This window comes from Cottoperca gobio, chromosome 11 (assembly GCF_900634415.1).
Source record: "Cottoperca gobio chromosome 11, fCotGob3.1, whole genome shotgun sequence".
Lineage (NCBI taxonomy): Eukaryota > Metazoa > Chordata > Actinopteri > Perciformes > Bovichtidae > Cottoperca > Cottoperca gobio.
In genome coordinates, this window is record NC_041365.1 from 5,304,872 (window position 1) to 5,325,111 (window position 20,240).

At 42.2% G+C, this 20,240-nt stretch overlaps 1 protein-coding gene across 2 annotated transcripts; it reads right to left on the reverse strand.

Annotated features, from left to right (window-relative positions):
• Positions 1-555: 555 nt before the first annotated feature.
• hycc1 (hyccin PI4KA lipid kinase complex subunit 1) lies at positions 556-19,984 on the reverse strand. Of its 2 annotated transcripts, XM_029443115.1 has the most exons (12): positions 19,810-19,984; positions 13,859-13,940; positions 11,561-11,662; positions 11,066-11,245; positions 10,176-10,256; positions 9,982-10,097; positions 9,280-9,375; positions 8,182-8,298; positions 7,271-7,358; positions 5,546-5,708; positions 4,073-4,416; positions 2,599-2,737 (listed from the first exon to the last, which is right to left on the reverse strand). In XM_029443115.1, the coding sequence occupies exons 2-11, from the start codon at positions 13,907-13,909 to the stop codon at positions 4,118-4,120; spliced, it is 1,293 nt and encodes a 430-aa protein (XP_029298975.1). In that variant the 5' UTR covers positions 13,910-13,940; positions 19,810-19,984; the 3' UTR covers positions 2,599-2,737; positions 4,073-4,117. The 2 variants fall into 2 exon arrangements, with proteins under 2 accessions (XP_029298974.1, XP_029298975.1); XM_029443114.1 differs by lacking the exon at positions 4,073-4,416 and having other exon boundaries at positions 556-2,737.
• Between the last annotated feature and the right edge of the window lie 256 nt (positions 19,985-20,240).

The following is a 20,240-nucleotide window of genomic DNA, read 5'->3' on the forward strand; positions in this document are numbered from 1 at the left end:
ATGTTTAATAGAATACTATGCATACAGTTTTGTCCTGTTCTTTATTTTTGTTTATACGTGTGTCTTAATTGGATATAACAGAATAGCTTAAAAATAAAGAAAAAAGTTAATGAAAAGATGTGATTATTCATAGATCTCTCGAAATAACGTTGCATTATTCGGAAGATATTAGCACACCTGCCTGAGATCTGCATTTACATTGCAGTAGCTTGGGAACCGGCGGGTCACTGGTCCAAGGAATAAGTTATTATAAGATATAACCTACGGGCAAAATTAAATTCAGTTCAAACATGCAGTTGGTAATGTTTCAATGAGTCGTCACAAATGTAAACGGGTTAAAAAAAAAAGAAAAGAGAACCTGAGGTTTATTTTTTTATCTAGAAACCTCAAGTCTATATGCTAAATAAATTATTTTTAAGTGAAAAAAACAATTAACTGGGCATTCTTAATACATTTAATTACAGTGGAACTAATAAGCCCTTATTTTGACAGAACAATCAGCCTCTAAAATCATTTTAACTATACTATTATAATAGTAATAAATGAGCACACAAGTGAAATATAGAAACACTTTATTCCCAGAAGATGTCGCAGTGAGTTCTTCAGACATAGAAAGGCAAATTTAAACCAACTTCAGTACAACAGTATGATGTACAACAAGAGCAAACCCATTCACATTCTGTAAACCCACGTACAGAAACACAATGATGGTTATTGTCCCCCCCCAAGCTATGGACACTCGACAGCTCTCGTACACAGACAACAGAACACACATTTGCTTGAGGGTGGGGCAGCTCGATTTAGGACATCAAAGGTAGCAGATGGGTGGAGTTTAATTTCTTTATTGGTACAAGAGAATATCACCATGTCTTGTGACTTGATGATGTGAACAAGGAGGGACACAGGAAACACATCACCAAAGAACTACAAACAGCTGGAATGGTGGGTGGATCAGAAAAGAGGAGCCGTGTTGCCCCCACACACACCTTCCTACTGCAGAACACACAGGAGTATTTTCAGTTACAGTTTTGGTCGAGTTTAAATATCTTTAGTCAGGGATATCAGATTATTTTACCTCTGTGCAGGTAGGTTGACTTCATGTCTGTGTGGTAGAAATCCATACAGTGCAACAAAGCTCACACAGGAACATACCAGTTGAGTCAAACCTCTCTTGTTCATCATAAGAAAATACCAAAGTTATTCTTTCAAGTGCAAAATGTAATACTTCACAGATCATAAACTCCCATTGTCCCCAAAATTCAAATCATCCTCGTCATTTGTCAGAAGGTGGAGTTTTAGTTTTGCTATCAGATTCATTCATTATTCAGGAAGGTGCTAGAGGAGCGAGAAGGAAAGACACAAATATTGCTTCTCCATCATGATGGCAATACTGTGCGATTGTAAACATAAAGACGCGATTTTTATCATACTGGTTGATTATTTAGTGGTCATTTTTCTGACATTTTAGATGCAGAATATCTTTAAAAAGGAGCAAAGCTGTAACTGTTTACAAAACAAGTGTGAATAAAGAAAGTTTTGCGTAATCATCCCAAAAGATGGAAAACACTGAATAGGAGCTTTGTATTGCTATGGAAAGGGATCTATCATTAAAAAAAGAAAAAAATAGTATAAACATTTGTTCAACTTGGAGAAGCATATCTTGTTCGTTGTATCAATCAGCAGCCTTTATTCTAAAAACAATTGCACATACACACATACAGTACACACACTCAAGCATGCTCACACATACTGAACATCAGCCCTCTGACAAACCTGGGCAAGGTCAGGATAGACGTATGGAAAAGCCATGCAGGTTGCCGATTAAAATACTTTCCAAATACTTTTCCACAGTTTTTTAGTAATACGTTTTTAAGTGCACCCATTTACAGACAGGCTGTTCTGTGACGGAGTGCAGTTTTGTCCTGGCACGACTGCACGGCAACATTGCACTACTAAAAATCAGGGAAGCTGAAAGTGATATCTCTGACATCCCGTCTCCTCCAGGCCCAGAGGAGACTCTGCTGGGGCAGAGGAGCAGGGCAGCAGACTGCTTTACAGCACAGAGAATCAAAAGACGTTAAAATGGAGTGACGCGGGAACAAGCGGGAGTGTTTGTTCATGTGTTTGTGGTCCGTTGCAGTTGGCATGGCTTGGAGTTCCTGGTCACAGGTACAGGGTCACAGGATCAGAGGGGAGGGATTAGGTAGTCAGGAGTCACAAAGGGTTCAAAGGTCAGAGCCAAGGTGCACGCTGATGCTAGGAGAGCGCTGCGTGTGGTTTGGTACCGGACTCAAGTACCCCAGCCCATCCTCCTGCAGGCTGCATGAATAGCGGCCAACTTCAGAGGCGGTGTGGTTGCTGGAGGGAGGGACGATGCCGCTGGCTACCTGCTCGAACGAGCGGGAGAAGACGGCGCTGGCGGTGCGTGTCAGGCTGGTGAGAGCTCCTGCCTTGGGCACTGATTGGCTGGAAGTGAGTGTCAGTCGCTTGAAAGACAGCTCTGCGTTTTCGCTGGCGGCCCGGCCTGTTGTTAGAGCGCCCGCCTCCTTGTCCTTGTTAGAGCGCCCGCCTAGCCGACACTTCTTCATGGCCTTGGCCCCGAGATTCAATGTAGTAACACTGTTGCTAATAGTGATGGTGGGTGGAGTCATGTCTGGCCCAACCCCGCCTGGCCACACCCCTTCATCCACCTCCGAAATATCCATCAGCTCATCCGGGGAACCCAGATCCACTGCGTCTGTGACACGGTCAGAGGGAGTTAAAAAAAACAATCACTGAAATGAAAATCATTTAGGAGAAAAAACCCTCATCTGTCATTCAGCCCATCTGATCCAATCAAAAAGATTTAGATTAACAGTTTTAAAACAATATCTGTATTAAATGCTTTGCATTAGGGCTGCATGACAGAGGAGCACTATCACTGTCCAGTAGGTGGCGCCTATACACTGTAACAGTTACCAGGGACATCTTGTCAGGAGACAAAGCAAGTTCAGTATTCTAGCCCAGCACACAGGTTAGTTCAACCGGCAGCGCTGTGAGACAACAGTGAGTGGTTTATAGGCAGAGGAGTGCATGGTTTGTCCCAAAGGCAGGAGAGGAGTCCAAGAGGAAAGACCACAAAGGGAGAGTAAAGGAAGGCAAATACAAAGGTACAGATATGGAAACCCTAAATGCATGTCTTCAATAACACATGCACATAAATAAACATCTTTCCTGCTGTCTTCAAGGCATGCATCCTCACCTGTGAGTGGCCACCCGCATATGCACAAATACACACTTTTTATCTGAAGCTGGTTATCAGACAGATAGACAGGTCCTGTCAAAATCTTCCATTTCAGTGTAATTCAAGTCCAGATTTCACAGTTTGAGCAGCTTTTGCTTCAAATAACTCAAGACCTGCATATCTTTCTTCAGCTCCTATCTAACAGTCAGAAGAAAGTTATCTGTGTCCAGGTGCAACCCAGGAGTAATGTGTCGAGGCGTACCAAGATGTGCTATATGAGTCTGAAAAGCTTAGTGATCTCCAGTAAATATCCAAGAGTTAAACCCCTGAACAACATCGTAAGCGTACAATCTCCTGGGACTAACACAGCTAACAGAGATAATATCTGGGCTTTAGGATTCAAGGTCATCAGGCCTTTTGTTATCAGTGACCTGACCTCAGGGCGTTTTATATCTACAGTATGCGAGTCCATTGACGGATTCTTTTAAAACCGTTATGTTTAACTAATGTTCTGCTTTGAATAGGATCCACTTCATTCTGTTCAACATAAATCATCACATTATCTCAATTCAGCGAAGCACATTTTTTAATTAGGCTTTCGTTAAGTTATTGATCTGTTATTCAGTTAGATTTTTAAATAATTAATTTGATTTAAAGAATCTCAGCAGGAGATCTTTGTGAGGAAGCTTTAGCCACAAAGGAGAGAGTAAATGAATGAGCGACGTTGGATAGACAGATGAGAGGAATAGTGCAATTAGGCGAAGAGAGGATGGTAGAGACCAGCGCAAAAGGTAAAAAGGGGGGAATTCATCATGCAGCTTTTCAGGCCACGCCCCCACACACGGTTACCTAGGTTACCCCGGGAGCGAGGCAGGGGGAAGGAGGGGCAGGACGTTAGTACTGGCTCCTCCCTGTGGAGGCCGACCCAGAACCCTCACTCTCCACCATTCGCCTCACAGACTTCTGCCTCCTGACCTCCTGACCCCGTGTGCCAGGGTCATGACCACGGAGCTCCAGGCTGACCTCGGATGCGGCGCCTAACGGGTCGCAGTCAGGCTGGGCGCGGCCGTCAGGGCGTGGTCGTAGGGATTCTCCGTTGGGCATTCGCTCGCCGCTCGCACCTGTCACACTGATATCGGGGATGGCCACGCCCCCCATTGCAGCCTCACTGTCTACACTCACCTCCTGGGACTCTGGTGGGGGTGAAGTATGGAGGGTAGCAGGACAATACGTAACAATACAGACATATATATATATACACGCATACATACACACAAACAGATGGACAGAAAGACACGCATCATGCACACATACATGAATGACAAAAAGACAGCCATGTGCACAGGCACACACGACCACAGTAACACAAAACAAAATAAAAAGACAAAAATCATAGTGATCAGAACATAACACATGGTCAAAGTACATGCAATATGAAGATGAACACAGTATTTGAATGAAAATTTCATATCGAGTCCCCACTCCACATTAATTAGTAATTAATACTATTTTCCCTTCATCATCTGCTCCTAACAATAGCTTCACGCATAGGCAGGCATAATAACAGGCAGCTCTGATACGGGCACCGATGAGCAGGATCCATGGCATGAAAAAGGGGGTGTTAGGCTCAAAATGACACCGGCTCATTAAACTAGCTGAAAGCTGTAATTTACCGGCCTTATCTGTACTCTGGGAATACAGAGCCGCTCTCTTAATTCTAAACCACCAAGTCTCTTTGGTTCTATGGACATTTAAATACTCAATCTCAATTAACTTTTTGGCAAATAGCTGAAACTACACAACATCTTCAATAGGGAAGCACAATATATATATATCGGGACGATATAATATGGGAAATGTATACGATTATGTATTATTCCGATAATTAATTCATGCCGATAATCAGCCAATAATAGGAATGGCCTTAAATTGACTCAACAAACGAAGCATCTACACGCTGGTACAGTAGGTAGTGGTACTCCTAACAGATTGGACAGGAAGTCATAGTTTTGAATGAGGAGATTCTAAAAGAGGTAGACGGCACTAGCTAGCAAGCGGAGGAAGAGTGCTCCACCTGCTTAGGGACTGATGATGACAACAACACTTATGTACACAGTGACTGTAGGACATGAAATGGTAGTACGAGTGAACAATGAAGAGTTATAAACCTCTTGCTCTCTCCTTTGGTGTGGATGTTCTTCAAATCCAACAATTCTATTTTTTATTTCCCCATATTGTGATTACAAAATGTTTACAGAAATGTACAAAGTGCGTGTGGGAGCACTTTTGTCTACAGCTCAATGAGCTTTTTAGGTTTCTTACCGTGTCTCTTCCAGCGGTGTCCCCTGATAGAGAGGGAGGTGACAGCATTTCGGGAGATCCTGGAGGAGGTGGGTGTGATCTCCACCTGGATACTCCGTGCACCCTCCTTGTTGTTGCTCTTCAGTGCAGCGCCATGCAGTGACGACTTGATGGCATTACCCACCTGAGTGCGGGGAAAAGCATAAACATTACTGCTTCGGAGGATGCCAGGGTTTCACAGGAGGATTGCCCAGTGGCTCTCCCCCAGTGAGGAACTGGACCGGCCCACTGACTACCTGGTAGTAATCATGTTGCTTGTGTCTCTCCATTCTACTATAGGTCCACTTATTGACTGTTGTGCTACTTCTGACCAACCAGTGATGACACCACAATGCTTACTGCTGACTCAGAGTTGTGTGGCGCTGTGTGGAGCTCGCCTGGTAGCGCAGGGGCCACATGTACAAAGGCTGAGTCCTTGGCAGCGGCCTGGGTTCAAATCACACCAACTGCATGTCGTCCCCTCACTCTCGCTCTTTCCTATTATTCGCCGATGCAATATTAACTAACTAATTATGGTGTACTGCAATATTAACAGTTGTTAGAAAAAACTTTTCAGTTTTGCTTGTTGGGCACAATTACAGGAAAAAGCCCCCTTTGCCTCTTCACTCAACATACACAGGCAGTTAACCTAATGTTCAAATATCCAATTTCTACCAGATTTATGCAAAGGGATAAACCTGAATGCTTATCCCAAACTTACAGACTAGTCATATAAGAAAAACAGAAAGGCTTTGTATTTTGCTCTTTATAACACAATTTCACAAATCTTTCTATAATAACCTCTACTGTTGCTGGAAATAATCAAGTGGCACTTGCACCAATGATTATGTCACAGTCGAGTACGTAACATGATGTCGGGCATCATAAACACAATACAACATGTCTTTTGTCTGCGAGGCTGCAACACATTGGTCTCATGGGGGGCAAGTCACCAAGCTATGCCGAGATCGCAGCCACACCACTGCAACAAGTTTAACACACTGGAAAAAATGCTGACACTAGGGGGTGTGTGTTAGGGCTGTACAATATATTGTTTCCGTCATCGCAATGTCAATTTGCGCGATAACGAAAATCACAACAGACTGCGATATTGCACTCAGGAATTCTTTGAGTTAGTTGAAATCAGTAGAAAACGGCACTTTAAAATGTTTTGTTTTCTTTGTTGTTCGTGCCGTTTGTGTTCAGTTCAGTTTGTTCACTAAAAGCATGTTGGAAATAATTCCAGTTTTTTAATTCAACAAGCAATTTGTTGCATTTGAACAACTTTATCGCATGTTTTCTTCATGTCGTGCAGCGTAGTGTGTTCATGGCATGTGACTAGAAAGCTGTTTGTTTTTTTTAAGCATCTTTTTAAACCCCAACAACATTCTTATTAATATGAATCCAAAGGTTGTGTGTTTTGATTGTTGCAGAGGAGCACACCTTGACTTGTGTAGTAATACTGTGAGCTTAGGTTCAATCCTCTACTCCCTGGGGCTCAAGGATTATGGCTTAACAGAGCAGAGTGGAAAGCATGTAAATAATCTAGTGAGATTACATTCTGCTTGCCATCTCTGACACACACATAGACCAACACAATACAGCATAGTGTGCTGTGCATGAATGAAAACCACATGTGAGCATGTGCGTCTAAATCCCACGCTCACGCTGACGCAAGTAGAAGAAGAATAACATGACTGCACTCACCAACAGAGCTTCAGGAAACAACTCTAGCTGGGCCCGATACAGAACGTCATCGAGTGCTTTGGATCCCTGTTCAACCTCTCCATTACACCTAAACACAGACACAAAAACATAAAACATGTAAATGCACACAACACATTAGCTTAAGATACATATTAAAGGTTTCCTGGGGGAGTTTTAGACCTTTAGCAGCGCAATTGATCGCTTTTCTGAGTGGCTCCACGCTTTGCTTATCTTGTGCGTGATGACGCACATGCACAGTTGCAGGTGATACATATTCCTACCAATGATGTCACTTTATTCACTGATCAACAGGTGGTGGTAACAAGACATGCGGCAATGCAGCAGCAAAGACAGGGAGGAAGAAGAAGACTGCAAGCTTGTAAACATAAATGCAAACAACGCTGGCTTTAAAACGTAAATGTTTTATGGAGGAAGGAAATGCATTAGTTGGGTTTATTAGTCCTCAAGCTGAACACAACCATAACTTTTGTTTGTTTACAAGAAAACTCCACAGACTTGATTATCAGATCAGAGCTAGGACATACTGTCATACTGGACATATTCAAATGATTAGAACTACAGATATTAGATAACAGACATTTAGTCATTTCTGATGCCAAATGTTTATATTGTGATAAAGATGTCAAGACATTTGAGAAATGCAACACAGCAATGCTCACACTCAAAATACAAAGTGAGCAGGATGAATGATTTTCACAGTCCAACCTCTTTTAAAAGCAGGTACATTAAAGCATAATTAGAACAAATCCAATACTGTCAACGCGATAAGACACATGGAGCAGATTTTAAGTGAAAGCACTGAGAAATGTAAGACATGGAAAGATAAAGCTGATCAGCGAGTCAGTGCTGCGATGGTTTGGCTGTTTGTGCAGGCATGCGTGTACACTCACAAGGCGTAGTGTATCCCTGTGATGAGCTGAACCAGGAACTCTGACGTGACTGTCAGCCGTGTGCTAATGCCTTTGTAGCGCCGTATCTGTTGCCTCGGGTAACCGCATATACACACCCTGGAGGATAACAGATCAAAACACAATAGGGGAGCTCGTATCAGTGAAACAGGGAAGCACTCCACTGAGCCACTTGGCTGCAGCTCCATTAAGGCAATTTACTTTCCTGTGGTGAGCTGATAAACTCAACAATGAGCAAATAATAGCTTTATATAAACTTGAACACAAACACAAACAAGGGGTGTCGCAATGTAACGGTATTGACGAGAACCGTGATATTTTAAAAATGTCACGTTAATACTACACATATTTCACCTTTTCACTATCCATTCGTGTAATTGTTCTTTTTGTACAGTGATGGTTACAGACACTCTCCCTACAATCTTATTTTGAGTGTAATTCATTTGCCAGAACTCACAATAAACAAAGCTAAAGATGAATTCGACAGATAGTATTATTATTTCCATATTGTTATAATACCTTTAGCTACAATTGTTGCCAAAATATTGATATTGTGAAATACCTAAACACACACCAACACAACAGTTTACGACATTATCCACAAGATTTAAAAGCATAAACTGTTATCTGTAACAGGTATCATACAAGTTGCAACAAAGAGGATTCAGCTCAAGCAGAGGTTGCACCCGCGCATTAAGCGATAGGAGCTGCAATATAATGCAAAAAGCTGACACACAGCAAATGGTCATGGGGAAATCAAAGCTGGTGACTTCTCTTTAGCTCTGTGCTCATTACAGGAATGCTCAGCCACAGTTGGCAGATTAGAAAAATCACTGAGCAGGATGTGTACATCGCAGCTCTATGTTGAATAGTTGTATCTTGGCTCTCTGACAAAGTCTATAAGAGGATCAGCTAAGAGAGAGCTTGCAAAATGTGTGTCCGCGTGTGTGTAGCCTTATTCAAGTAGCCTTCTCAAAAACATTCACAATCATGAAAGTGACACTAAGGTTGTAAGTATGAAAGGGGTGTGTGTGTGTGTGTGTGTGTGTGTGTGTGTGTGTGTGTGTGTGTGTGTTTTACCTGGAGCTGAGCTGGCAGAGGGACTGGAGGGAGATGGCGGTCATGTAGCTGAGAGCAGCGTTGTAGCACAGCAGCAGGAAGGTCAGCACCTCAAATCTAAAAAAACACAACCATACCCTTAAGATATTCATTCATTACAACAGGACATATAAAACAACATTGTCAACATATCATATCAGAAATTCAGACACAGTTAAGCTTCCATCCATACATGATATACATTTCACCAAAAATCTAGATATTTATAGATTACAAAAGCAGTACTACACACTAGCACCAGAGATATCGTCTTTTTTATTCCATGGATTTATCTATATTACCCACAGTGCAACTCAACTGCAGACAGTTTGGAGAGTTGAGTGATTTATGCTACAGGTCTGATAAGAGCCCTTCTTTCTAACTCCACATCTCCAGATTCCCATTGATTGCATCAAAAACAGATCTGAACTGAATGTTTAACTTGTTCCTCATACTCAAGTCTCACGACTGGTGTATTACCTTCACACTCTATGTTTGTAAGATATCTGGATTCTTCTCTGTGACAGACTACCACCCCCAAGACCGTTGTCTGCTGTTTGATGACAATTTTAAGCAGGCAGACTGGCAGGCTTTGACCAGGAAAGCCCATTGCACAACCTCCACCCAACTGACATACCCCGCCCAGCAGACTTTAAAAACAAGTGCGCCCATCAACCCTCTTACCTGTTCTGTGCGGTAAAGGTCTCTCTCTGGAGGTGTGGTCCGCTGTACACAACCCTGCTCAGCCCGTGATTGGCTAGAGCCCCTTCTGTGAGGGCAATGGAGCCAATGGCTGAAGGCTGAAAGTGGGGAGATGAAGATTTTTGAAGTAAACATTTCTGCAAAAGCAAATTAAAATAGTTGTGTGCATTTCTCACCTCATGGTACACTGAGGGTTTGGAGAGGGAAGGAACGGTAAAAGATAATACTTTACTTTGTCCATCTTTATCAACTATTTCCTGTGAAAGAGAAAGACAGGAAGACAATGAGCAAATGTTCCTGTGGGCGAGAAGAACAGTAGCTTTTTTCTGTGTGCCCTAAACCTCTAAAGAGTGTGTACTTATCTCTTCAAGCACACTCATCTGTTATGTGTGGGTGTTTGTGTGTGGACCTCAGGGTCTCGGTTTCCAAAATCAGTCTGATAGTGTATGTTCGTTTGCTTATTTGTGTGTATATTGTGTGAACACACGCGCACAAACCCCAGGGTTTTGGTGTCCCCTGTGTGCATGTTAATGTCAAATACATTAATGGGACCCAGCCGTGTTGACTGACAGCTGACCTATTCTGCTATTCAGAGAGGAAGTTAGGGGACACTGCACTTTGCTGATAGATATAACATCAAGAGCTAAAATGGATGAAAAATATGACTCAACATACTTAAATAATTACTAGTACTGACATCGCTCTGTGGGAAGCTTAAGAGCATTTGCAAGGTGCAACCCATCCATATTGTGTAGTCGCTGTGTTTCAATTCCTCTTTTTCTCACCCATGTTTCCTGTCACTTTCCATGCATAGCTGTTCAACAAGGCAGAAAGGGCATAAAGGAATCTTTCAAAACACATGACGCAGATTTTAGAAATAGTTGAGCGGTTAAGTCCCCTGCTTCTGGAACTGCATGATTACACCCACTTGCCAAGGACCAAGGACCTTTTCCTTACCTTTCACTTATCACACTGAAAACATTTTTTTGTTATTAACAAGAGCAGCTCTCCTCTACTGATAATAAATAACACACTCCGCCACCACCAGCTGTATCCTCTCCCCTACCAGGTTGTAAATGCCCAGCAGCAGGGCTTCGATGCAGCCAGACGTGTGAGGGTCTCTGGCTGCGCTGACGGACAGGAGGCTCCACAGGAGCTCTGGCAGGAACTGTAGCGTGAAACGCTGCAGCTGCGGCTCACCGCTTCGGTAAAACTCAAACAACTGGTGACACACTGGCTCCAGCAACTGGGGAGGAAGGTAAGCCAAAAACAGGGGCTCATGGTTACATCCAAAATAATTAACTGCCACTGTGGCTGTAATACATTTTTGCATCTATGGTTAATTAGAAACGTCAGGATGATGCACAGCAGTATTTGGGAAGCACAGTGTGTTGGACAGTGAGGCAGAACCAAAAAACAATACACCAATAGGACATAAGAACATAAGATAATCAGGAGAGTGTACACATATAATTAATAAAACATTTTGGTTAATGTTTGTGTGGTGAGGTATTTTCGTAATGTTTACATGAATAAAGAATATTAAAGTGCGTGTCCATACATCGCTGTAGTTCTCTCGGATGACCTTGTAGAGTGCAGGGACCAGGGCAGCTTTGTCTTTCAGTGAGGCGGCATAATTGGACACAGCATTGTCAGGGAGGGTCTGGAACGAACGAACACACACGCACACAAACACAGCTACAGTTTGATACACTCACTGACTAATATTCTAAGAATAATCACAGTTGAAAAGTGAGTACCGAACAGCCAAACATGTGTTGCTGTAGTCTATTTGATCCGTTTGAATTTGACTTAACTGCTGATTCACACCGAGCCCACATACAGGACTGTCTCAGAAAATTAGAATATTGTGATAAAGTTCTTTATTTTCTGTAATGCAATTAAAAAAACAAAAATGTCATACATTCTGGATTCATTACAAATCAACTGAAATATTGCAAGCCTTTTATTATTTTAATATTGCTGATTATGGCTTACAGCTTAAGAAAACTCAAATATCCTATCTCTAAATATTAGAATATCATGAAAAAGTATACTAGTTCAACGAATCACTTGAATCGTCTAATTAACTCGAAACACCTGCAAGGGTTTCCTGAGCCTTGAAAAACACTCAGCTTGGTTCAGTAAACTAAATCACAAGTATGGGGAAGACTGCTGATCTGACTGCTGTCCAGAGGACCATCATTGACACCCTCCATCAGGAGGGTAAGACACAAAAAGAAATGTCTCAAAGAGCAAGCTGTTCACAGAGTGCAGTTTCAAAGCACATCCACAAAAAGTCTGTTGGAAGGGGGAAATGTGGCAGGAAACGCTGCACAACCAAGAGAGATGACCGCAGCCTTAACAGCATTGTGAAGAAGAGTCGCTTCCAGAATTTGGGGGAGCTTCAAAGACAGTGGACTGAAGCTGGAGTCCAGGTATCAAAAGCCACTGTTCACAGACGTGTCCGGGAAATGGGCTACAATAGCCGTATTCCCATGGTCAAGCCACGTCTGACTTGGGCTATGGAAAAGAAGCACTGGACAGTTGCAGAGTGGTCCAAAGTCCTCTTTTCAGACGAAAGCAAGTTTTGTATTTCATTTGGAAGTCAAGGCGCCAGAGTCTGGAGAAAGGCTGGAGAGGAGCAAAATCCAAGTTGCTTGAAATCCAGTGTGAAGTTCCCACAGTCAGCGATGGTTTGGGGAGCCATGTCAGCTGCTGGTGTTGGTCCACTGTGTTTCATCAAGCCCAGAGTAAATGCAGCTGTGTACCAAGAGATTTTAGAGCACTACATGCTTCCGTCTGCTGAAAAGCTCTATGGAGATGAGGAATTCATTTTCCAGCATGATCTGGCACCTGCCCACAGTGCCAAAACCACCAGTAACTGGTGTACTGACCATGGCATTACTGTCCTCGATTGGCCTGCCAATTCCCCTGACCTGAACCCCATAGAGAATATGTGGGGTATTGTGAAGAAGAAGCTGAAAGACACCAGACCCAACAATGCTAATGAGCTAAAGGCCGCTATTGAAGCATCCTGGGCATCCATAACACCTCAGCAATGCCACAGGCTGATTGCCTCCATGCCACGCCGCATTGATGCAGTAATCCGTGCAAAAGGATTCCCAACCAAGTACTGAGTGCATTAATGGACATTTTCAAATGTTTGATTTTGTTTTGCTGTTATAAATCTTTTTTTTTTTACTTGGTCTGAGGAACTATTCTAATTTTTTGAGATAGGATTTTTGAGTTTTCTGAAGCTGTAAGCCATAATCAGCAATATTAAAATAATAAAAGGCTTGCAATATTTCAGTTGATTTGTAATGAATCCAGAATGCATGACATTTTTGTTTTTTTTTAAATTGCATTACAGAAAATAAAGAACTTTATCACAATATTCTAATTTTCTGAGACAGTCCTGTATATCATTTTAAAGCAAGAAATCTGCCCAATATTATGGTGATAGGTGAATGAGACAGAATTGATATAAGCAACATAGAAATACATTCCGTGTGATATATTGAATATTTTAAAGCCTGCAGAGAAAGACAGACAGTGATAGAGACTGTAGAAGCTGTCAGTCACATCAATATGGTTGCATTTAGAGGTCAATTTCACTGAGCTAGGATGACAGGTAGGTCCTCATACGTTCACACAGGAAGTTCCCTTCTGCACCCTTATTATCACACCTCGGTGAGTGCTCATGTTTGAATAGGAGCATGCAATTTTCTGTGTGTGAAAGAAATATGCCAATAATAAGCAGTATACTGCACATTAATCAGGGGTATGTGCTTTATATTGCTCACACACACACACACACACACACACACACACACACACACACACACACACACACTACCTTAAATTCTGATAGCCATTCCTCCACCACTCCTTGGTCCATAGCCAACATGTTCCCTCATCTGCAGTGGAGTCACCTCTACCTATTAAAGAAAGAATTACTGTATAAAAACACACACACACTCATAATTATTGACACACAGCAAATATGTAGTGCATTTGCAAGCACATTTGCAAGGGCATACACATGCACATAAGCAATCACGGCTTGCACAAGGCTCCTTCCATGTTTGCCAGTTTGGGATCACGATAAGAGTATTCTATTACAAACAGCGAACAATGCCAATGCAGTGGTGATAGTGACTGTATACGCTCCAGGCATCAATTCAATACTCCAAAAAGGTGCCATAAGACTCTCCTACCCTCTCGCGCTTCTTTTTCCCTCTCATTCCTCTCCAGACACACATCTCTGCAGCATATACCTAACCTATTCTCAACTCAGGCTATCGAAAAAAAATCACCCACATGTAGGAGCCTGACTGGCTTCACTGTTGAAGAAGAAGAAAAAAGTAGCACAGCAGAATTTAGATTCTTGTTGAACAGGCTGTACTGCTCCGATGTCTTTCAACAGAGAGACAAAAAAAGCTTTAGCTAACATTTACTCACGGTGAAATAAATGCCTCCCTCTCTGCCTCCATCCCCCTGTTATGTTTGATATGCCTTGCTATCCTTCGCAGCACTTACACTGTCTGCATCTTAACCTAACTCCTTCCTCTTCTAGGCATGCAGCTTCTTTGCTATTGAACCTCTAAAGTTACCATATCTTCTCGTGCTTATTCTCTGGAAAGGGTTTCTTTTGCTCTCAATGACATTTTAATTCTCCATCTGTGCGTTTTTATAAAGCATCTGCTGCTTTGTATATGACACTGCTGTTATGCAGTCACATCAGAGTATGGAGAAAGTATGTGAAAGAAGCAACAGAGAGACAGAAAAATACATACACTACATTGTGGGGATGATGACGACGACGCAGAGCAGTATTTGTTTGGGTGGCTGTTCAATTCAGACATGGGTAATGCAATTAATATGCAATATGCATAGCATTTACCATGTTAAATCTGGCTGATTTGAAAACGCAACAGCTGTATAGACTTAACTCAGATTAAACAATAAATAATTTAATTGAAACCAAGCGAGAGACTAATTGATAATTAAAATAATCAGTAGTTGGAGTCCTGGTCTTTCCATGTACTTGGGTCCTCTTAAACAACTCTGCACTGTGACTGTCATCGTAAGAAGTATACCTTCTGTTGTGGAGGAGAACACAGTCTATGCATTTCTGATGGATAATCTGTTTTCTATGTTGCCCTAGCACTCTGTTTTCACTGCAGGTTATGTTGTGCCTGTAATCGGTCGTGACTGTGCTCTGAAAGTGTAAGCACAAGGCTAAATTGGTCGTTGGATGAAGAAACAAAGTTCCATGTTTGGTATGTCTGGTAACGGAATCTGAGAAATAGAAAGAGGGGAGGAAAAAGTCCTTCTATGTGCACACTTATCATGCAGTATCATGTGCTCAGATTTGAGGTAAAAGGTGGCATAACTTCCAACACTTTACTTAGTGGATGACAGACACGCATTAAAAAAAGCATTAACCTTTATGTGAAAGAAAATATATCAACCCTATTCTGTAAGTGAATTCAAAGCAATAGATTACAGATTTAGAAGATTATAGAGGCCTGATTTTCAATCTCCACGATTATCATCAACGGGCCTTCTAACACGTGTCATGCATGTGTATGTAATAAGAAATAAATATGTTGATTTTCATCTCTCCCTTTCCCTTCACTGCTTTTCTCCCTCTGTACATCCACTCATCCTCCCACACGGCAAGATTTCTCTCTCACCGTTTTCCCCGTTCTCTAATCTATCTTTTACACATCCAAATGCTTTATTCTGTGTTATTCTGGTGCTAGGTCTCTCCATGGCAGCCAGGTGTCTATTTATGGACTGTACCAATGACATAAATGACAGGGGGGAGGGGAGCCAGTGACTCATGAAATGGGGAAGGATTATAAAGCAGAATAGACTCCATTTAGAGAAATTAGTCCTTTGTGGCAGTCTGTTGTTCCGTTCTTTCATGTTGGCGAAGACTGCTAGGAGGACAGTGATATCTAAAGCCAGCATGTGCGTTTTAATGGCCAGCTCCCTGAACAAAATAAAGGATGTGATTAGCGTGTGGGTGAGTCAGTCTTGCAAGAGGACGGGCTCTCCTCCTACAAAGTCACTTTTAACAGGTCATCTCTGTCTGTCTACCTGCCATCTGGGGCATGTCATCTGATCACCTCAGCAGCAAGTTAAGAAGCAACTGCAGCAACACAAAAGCCGCAGTAGAGGATGGACAAAACTACTGTAGCGGAAACGGGATGTAGCTGTACATCAAAGTGTATTTTGACATTTCAATTTAAATGACAATATAAACATGAACGAATCAACCCTATAAAAAGGTGAAAGTCAAATAAGCTGAACATGCCCCGTCTCAAAGATTTCTAGGCTCTGTTGACATACTACAGATAAGACATACTCTATCAGTTGCACACAAGCAACTGATAAAGCAATTAGTTTGTTATTTTCCTCCGAGAGGGTTATTAGGCAGACGTTTGTCTTCCGTCTTAGTCTGGCTGACTGCTGGCTAGCCATCTCAAAGTCATTATGGGCTCACAGATCGTGACAGAAATCAATATGAGCCAGAGAGAGCACACTGCAAATGATGCAGCAGGTGGTGAGCTTTCTCTGTGGAGCTCAACCACACTGACCAGCACAAACATACATGTATAAACCAGCAGTAAGAATAAGTGGCTGAGTAGTAACAAACCAATGAAGGGAGGAACAAGTTGATGCAGGAGAGAAATGGAGCACAGGGGGATGAATGGAGCAGAAATCAATGGCTAAATTAATAGAGGGAAAGCTGGATGTATGAGGGATAAAAGGAATGTATCAACCCAAGGGATGGATAATTTGAAAGGAGTGAAAACACAAGCAATAAAGACACACACAGACACACACACACAGAATGTGTCATGTATTGCACAAGTGTGTATGTGTAAGTGTGTTTATTCAATGTCTGGTTTGACAAAACCTGTTCCTGTGAGCTAGCTGAAGTTGACAGTGCGTTCCTTCTGAATTTACACCCACGCCTCGGTCTTAAACTCACACAAACACAGGACTGGCGGTCTAAATGAGCTTATTTTTGACTCCTCCTTCCAAAGACTTTCTCCAACACAAACAGGTTTCCTTTGAGTTTACATTCCTAATCCTAGTTGTAAGTGTGCTTGCAAGTCTTGACAGAGTTACTGCAAAACACCTGAAGCAAACACCACCATACACATACTACTTCATATGAATTAATACAAAAACCACAGGTTGTTGGCATTAACAAAACACAGGTGTGTCTCAATATAGTGAAGTGAGAACATACCTGTCTGGGAAAGCTGGCGGAGAACTGAAGTGAGTTCAAATGAGAATGATAAGGGGGACACCCACACACATACCCCTCCCTGCTGATTACCTCATTTCCTATTACACATAATGCTTTGGAAGCTTCTTTTTTTCCAGGAAGTGAAGAGACCAATAAGACTGAAGTGCTTGAATGGAGGGAAGAAAGGAACCACAGAGAAAGACAAAGTGGGTGGTGTTGAGTGTGACACAGCTGCCCTAGCTGCTTTTTCCTGTGGTACAGGGTGCAAAACCACACAAACTACTGGTAAGGCTGAAAATGACAACACCTACATTACAAAGCCCTCAATGAATTACAGCTAAAAGGGAGATAAAGAGCAAAATAGACCATTTAATTGACCTTACCCTAGCTAATGTATCTTCAGCTGACTCAACTCTTGTACAGACACACCCTAACCACTAATAAACTGTTACTGCACTAACCAAAGTCAGAACCAGGAACTGTAGCAACATGACTCCACCCCAAATCTACAAACTAGGTCAGTTGTCAACAGTCAACAAGCTGGACCAGTGACTCCAAACTTGTTTCAACTTGGCTGAAAGCAAAAGCTGTTAAGGAACTATTTTGGAGAGTAAAGATGGTGGCAGCAGGGTTATATAACCGTGGTCATAAAGAGCAGACATACCCAGAGTTCACAGCTCCACCTGAACTCGTGTTCACTGGCCATGTTAAGAGCTCTTTACACCATTTGGCCATTCCTAGGAGTGTAGTATTTTGTTTTGACATCTCTCTTCAGTTCTATCACATCTTTGTTGATACTGCCTGTTGCTATATTTTTTTTGTTGGACTATCTTGACCTGCGGTTAACCCGGTTGCATCATCGCTCTGGCACCAGGTCTTCATCAATAGCAGGTTGCTTATAGCTTAAAGGAAGGGGGGTGGAGTGGGGTTCTGCGTTCCTCTTTTCTCATATATTACACACAGCATACAGTCTGTGGTTTGTGTGTGTGTTTTTTGCGGCTGAGGGAGACGGATACTGAGATCTGACAAGAAGGAATCCTCTTCTAGCAGCCTACGCTCATTTCTCCATTGCCTCTAAGCCAGTGATACATCTTTGTCCCTCCTCTCGCCACTTCAATTGCCTGTCTTCTTGTAGCAAGTGAGCCTGAAGAGACCAATTATTAACATCACTGATTTTTCCATTTTAATGCTCTCTTTTATCTCCTTTTTCGCTCTGCTTTTTTTTATTTTTGCCACAGTTGGATAACTGTCTTGTAATCTATTAATGTTCAGCCTCTAGATTTCACATTTAAATACTACTTTTGGTTCAGATAATTGGCTTCATGGAGCAAAATGTAAGCTACATCTACTGGTATCTATGCCTACACAAATATTGTCAGGATTTTCCATGAAACCGCAGGCATGGGTGACTCTAGCTGTGATGCTGGGTGACAACAGAGCCTGTGCGATCTTCTTGCTTCATGACCTGGTCAGCCTAACTGTCAAAAAGCATTAAGAGCCCTGAAACACCAGCAGCCACTGAATGCCACACATTAACAAGCCTGCGCATAGTTTTTACGCGTGCACGCACACACATTCACATCCTAATGACACCACTTTAACAGTACACAATTCCCCACCCAACGAACCTGCCTTTTCCTAAAGGACAAGCCTCTCCATAATGACAAAGGCAAACACACACACGGTATATATGGAAAGCAAAGGACATATGAATTAAGTTGCAAACAGTATCTTATTTAAACAATATATGGCACAACACCAGGCCACAAATTATTATAATTGTTCAACTTTTGACACCTTGTACAGTAGTAAAGGACCTCTTTTCATACAGCAGGACTGAATGAAAAGGCTCTGCGGCAAAGTCCCCATTGTACAGGAGGAAACCAACACAAAACTATTAGAAAAATCCTAACAACGCATTATCTAACATACCAGTCTGCAGTGGTTTCTGTGCCCCTGCGAAACTGGTACACAACAAAACAACACAAACACACAACTCCTGAGGAAGTATCTCAGACCACACACACACACACAACACACACATACAGCTGTTACTTTAGGATAAAGTCGGGTACAAAGTCTGTCTCTATGACAATTGTGAGTACTGTAGCAAAATGGGCGCAAATGAAAAGCTCGTTTGTTTAACAAATTGGGGAATCTTCCCATCTTTACTGCCCTTTTATTTCATGATATCTAGCTAATTTAATTAGTAACTATAGTTTGTCCCCAGGCACTGCTAACCAGCTAGTTTGCTAAAATGACAACTGGTAACACAGCTTGCGTTTAAACAACGTGAAATTCTGTCTCAAGGCACTGGTAGCTTAATGGCCAACATTAGCTTTCCCAGTCATATAATCCAGTCTATTTGTTAACCAGTGTCAGGCAGAGACTGTAAATTAATCGTCCGCGGTCACACACTCTGTCTCGGCTTGCTGAATGACTTCGAGCTGTCAGCACGGTTGCTTCCAGATTAGCTAGTTAGCTAGCTCGGCTAAGGCGCGACACCAAGTAAACTGGGGAAGTTACTGTTTACTTACGGTCATGCTATCTGTCAATTTCCTGGTATCGCTGTCCTCTATCGTTTCGACAAGACGAGTAAACGGATATCACTTCGCTACTCCATAAATCTCCTCAATAATTCATTAACATCAGCTCCTTCCATCTTCATTACTTTCTCCACTCAGACTACCTTAGACGAGGAGACTCGGTCTCCACAGAGTGAAAGGCGTCTGAGCCAATGAGTGAGCAGTATATAATCTAACTGCCGCACCCCCCAAACGCAACATCCAATCAAATTAGACTCTAGACAGCATGTCAATAATTTCCACTATCAAGGTAGGTTGTCGCTGTCAGTCACTGCTCTTTGACAGCAGAGTTATTTACCAGAGATGCTTTTATGAATCACAGAAAATAAGTAATTTATTGACAGTTGGTTTATAATTGCATTGTTGTAAGAATAATTAATTGT

Bases quoted from the DNA above. Each gene is read 5' to 3' on its own strand.
- hycc1 (XM_029443114.1), bottom strand. From the start codon at position 13,909: ATGTTGGCTATGGACCAAGGAGTGGTGGAGGAATGGCTATCAGAATTT. The intron at 11,246-11,560 runs GTATGGACACGC...CTTCCTCCCCAG, and splicing joins TCCGAGAGAACTACAGCGAT to TTGCTGGAGCCAGTGTGTCA. The intron at 5,709-7,270 runs GTGAGTGCAGTC...CCCCGCACTCAG, and splicing joins TGTTTCCTGAAGCTCTGTTG to GTGGGTAATGCCATCAAGTC.